This window comes from Bidens hawaiensis, unplaced genomic scaffold (assembly GCF_021521415.1).
Source record: "Bidens hawaiensis isolate Kalapana, Puna unplaced genomic scaffold, B.hawaiensis_p1.1 tig00022678_1, whole genome shotgun sequence".
Classification (NCBI taxonomy): domain Eukaryota; kingdom Viridiplantae; phylum Streptophyta; class Magnoliopsida; order Asterales; family Asteraceae; genus Bidens; species Bidens hawaiensis.
The window spans coordinates 30984-35081 of NW_027493541.1; the positions used below are offsets into that span (position 1 = coordinate 30984).

Consider the following 4098-nt stretch of genomic DNA (forward strand, 5'->3'; position numbering starts at 1 on the left):
GCTGTATCTGCTATGTATTCAGCTTCAGTGCTGGATAATGCAACCGTGGACTGCTTTTTTGAACTCCAAGTAACAGCTCCACTTCCAAGGGTAAACACACTAGCTGAAATACTCTTTCTATCATCTGGACAGCTTGCCCAATCACTGTCAGAAAAACCAATCAACTCAATCTCAGCTCCTTTTGCATTCCAAATCCCAAACTTGAGAGTACCCGCCACGTATTTTAGAACTCTTCTTGCAGCTCCATAGTGAAACTTAGACGGAGATTGCATAAACCTTGAGATCATGCTCACCGCATAAGCAAGATCAGGTCGAGTATGGGTTAGGTAAATCAACCCACCCACAAGGCTTCTATAAGTAACTTCATTACACTTATCAGCTCCATCTTCAATCTGTAATTTCTCATTTGAGTTCATTTGTGTGTTTTCAAGATTGCAATTTTTCATACCAAACTTTGAGATTAGGCTCCTTGCATACTTCTCCTGACTCAAGAACAAACCCTCCTTGGTTTGTTTCACTTCTAAGCCAAGAAAGAACCTAAGTAGCCCCAGATCTGTCATATCAAAGGCTTTTTTCATTCCTTCTTTAAAATCTGCAATCAACTCAGCGGAAGAGCAAGTACAAATTATATCATCAACATATAAGCAAATGTACATAACCTCTTCACTGGATTCATTCTTAACATATAGAGTGGGCTCATTCTCACTTCTCTTGTACCCGTTGTTGATGAAGTAGCTATCAATCTTGGAATACCAAGCTCTAGGAGCTTGCTTTAGGCCATACAAAGCCTTTTTGAGTTTATACACATGGTTCTCCTTTCCTTGAACTTCAAAACCAGATGGTTGTTCAACATAAATTTCTTCATTTAACTCCCCATTCAAAAAGGCTGATTTAACATCTAATTGGTGTACCTTCCATCCTCTTTGAGCAGCCACACTCAACACCACTCTAATGGTTTCAAATCTTGCCACAGGTGCAAATGTTTCCTGGTAATCAATTCCAGGAAGTTGAGTGTAGCCTTTAGCCACGAGTCTTGCTTTATACTTTAACACTTTTCCATCTGGGCCTATCTTGGTCTTAAAGAGCCATTTTAGACCAACTACCTTCCTGTCATATGATAACTTCACAAGTTCCCATGTAGCATTCTTTTCAATTGACTTTATTTCCTCAACCATAGCATCCTACCACTCTTGCTTCTTACTAGCTTCTTCATAAGAATTAGGATCGGTGGCTGTGAGAGCAAATTGGTAGGCATAAAAGTTTTCTTCTACATCAATCTTTTCTGCTTCACAGTACACATCATTTAAGCCGTTCATTCTTTGACTTCTCGGATTAGGAGTAAAGGGTATGGTAGGATTGCTTTGTGAAGTAGTATAAGTAGTTGAGGTATTTGAGTTAGATGAGGAAGCTGGCTGGTTAGAGGAATAGGTGGAGTTTGTGTTGGGTGTAATAGGAGATTGAAGAGGTGATTGCATAGGAGTATGATTTTGAGTAGTAGTAGTAGTAATAGGTGTTTGAGGGTCAAATGAGGGTTCAGTTGTGGCAGGTTCATCAGGAATGATTGGAAACGGGTCAGTGTAATAAGTTTGAAAGTTGTTTGATGAGGAGCTGCACCAATTCCATTTTTCATTTTCCATGAATGTGACATCCCTTCTGGTAAGGAACTTCTTTGTGTCTGGATTATAGAGTCTATAGCCCTTGCTTTGTGTAGCGTATCCGATAAAGATACACTTCTCAGACTTCTTATCCAGCTTCTTTCTAAACTGAGCAGGGATGAGACCATAAGCCACACACCCAAACACCCTTAAATGATTAACAGAAGGCTTCTTTTGGCTCCAGGCTTCATAGGGTGTAATGTTGCAACAGCCTCTGCCCAAAATTGATTAGGAAGATTCATTTGTTTCATCATACTTCTTGTCATGCCCATTATAGTCCTGTTTTTTCTTTCAACAACACCATTATGCTCAGGAGTATATGGCACGGTTAGTTCCCTTTTAATACCAAATGATTCACAAAAAGAATTAAATTCATTAGAGGTGTATTCACCACCTCTATCAGACCTTAAGACTTTAATTTCATGCTCACTTTCTTTTTCAACCATGAGCTTAAAGATTTTAAATTTGGCAAAAGCTTCTGATTTATCTTTAATAAAGTAAACCCAAACCATTCTAGTATAATCATCAATGAACAGTAAATAGAACTTACTTCCACCCATGCTTATGCTTGTTGCTTGCATGGCACCACAAATGTCTGTGTGTACAAGTTCCAATGGTTTGGTAGCTCTCTATGATTTGAATGGAAAGCTTTATTTTGCCTGTTTTCCTACTACACACCCTTCACACTTGTCTGCATGCTTAATGCTAGGTAAACCAATAACCATGTGCTTGTCATGTAATAGCTTAAGGCTTTGAAAATGATAGTGACCATACCTCTTGTGCCATAGAAGAGACTTGTCATCAATTGGTTGGATATTAGTGGTCACCTCTGCTTTTTCTTCTCGAAACGGATTAGCAGCATCAAGCAGGAACATGTTGTTACTTTGAACTGGTACCTCCATGAGAACACGACCATTGGCCTTGCTCTTTATGATGCACTTTCCATCATCAAAAAACAGTGAGTATCCCTTTCTCATTAATTGTCCCACACTTAGTAAGTTGTAGCCTAAGTGAGGGGCAAGATAAACATCATCCAAGAGCCGTGTGGAACCACTTGGTGTGGTTATCTTGACAGTTCCCTTTCCTTCAACCATCAAGATCTTCTTGTCTCCAAGTCTCACAGACATTTTGAAACTGTCATCAAGAGAGATAAAGCTCTCTTTGCATCCTGTCATGTGGTTAGAGGCACCTGAATCAAGAAACCATAAGTGTGAGGGAGTGGAGTTGCTTGTATCATCGGCCATGAGAGACATTTGATCTTCAATACAAGCCATGAACAGTCGCTGCTCACTATCTTCCAGTGCATCTTCTGAATCAGTAGCCATATTAGCTGTAGATTGCTCTTCCAAATACCAACAATCCTTTCTTTCATGACCAATCTTTTTGCAATGAGTACATTGAGGGACTTTACTTCTGTCTTGGCTTCTCCCTCTGCCTCTACCCCTGAATGATAACCTCCCTCGTCCTCTAAATGATGAGTTTTTAAAGGGTCGGTTATTTTCTTGCATAGCTTGAAGAGCTTGCTCATCTCCTGAATTTTGTTTTTCAGGGGTAGATCGAATGTTCATCCTTTCTTCTTGGGATTGCAGGCATCCCATTAGTTTAACCGGAGTCAGCTTTGAAAGGTCATGACCAACTTCTATAGAAGGTACAACATAATCAAATCTGGAACTAAGACTACGAAGTACCTTTTCCACAATAGTTTGGTCTGAGATCTCCTCTCCATAGGCTCTTTTCTGACTAACAATAGCCATGACTCTTCCAAAGTAATCTCCAACAACCTCACTTTCCTTCATAGTAAGATTTTCAAATTCCCTTCTCAAACCTTGAAGCTTAACAACCTTCACTTGTGAATCGCCTTGAAATTCCATTCTTAATATCTCCCATGTATCTTTAGCAGTGGAAGCGGCATCAATCCGAGAGAAGAGTTGGTCATGCACGGCCAGTTGAATGATGGCCATGGCATAAGCATCTCTCTTTTGAGAGTTCTTTAATTTTCCAGCATCTTTCTCGGCTGCATCAAACCCATCATGAACAAGGTCCCATAAATCTCTTGATCTCAGAATCGTCTTCATACGAACAGTCCAATATTCGTAGCCTTCCCCTTTGAACACGGGAATAGGTGCTGGAGCAGTAGGAAGGGTACTGGTTTGTTTTGCCATAGATCGGAGGCAAGAACAGATTAGGGTTTTTGAATAATGATACGGCTAGGATTATGATGATTAGGGATTGAATCAGACTGGTGCTCTGATACCAAGCTGATGGAATAACAATATGAATGAATTGGATAAAAGATTTTCTTATGATTAATCAAAGGAAAGAGACTCCTTAAATAGAGCTCATACAACGGATTAATAAACGGTTACTAACAACTCAGCTAACAACCTTGACTATATCAAAACAAAAGACTTATTCAAATTAAAAGATAACAAATTAAATAGCA

General features: G+C 39.5%; 1 protein-coding gene across 1 annotated transcript; it reads right to left on the reverse strand.

Moving 5' to 3' along the window:
* Nucleotides 1-2305: 2305 nt before the first annotated feature.
* LOC143566044 (uncharacterized) lies at nucleotides 2306-3817 on the reverse strand. Its single transcript, XM_077052833.1, has one exon. The coding sequence runs from the start codon at nucleotides 3815-3817 to the stop codon at nucleotides 2306-2308; it is 1512 nt and encodes a 503-aa protein (XP_076908948.1).
* Nucleotides 3818-4098: the final 281 nt, after the last annotated feature.

Excerpts from the sequence above, each read along its gene's own strand:
- LOC143566044 (XM_077052833.1), bottom strand. The coding sequence starts at position 3,817 with ATGGCAAAACAAACCAGTACCCTTCCTACTGCTCCAGCACCTATTCCC.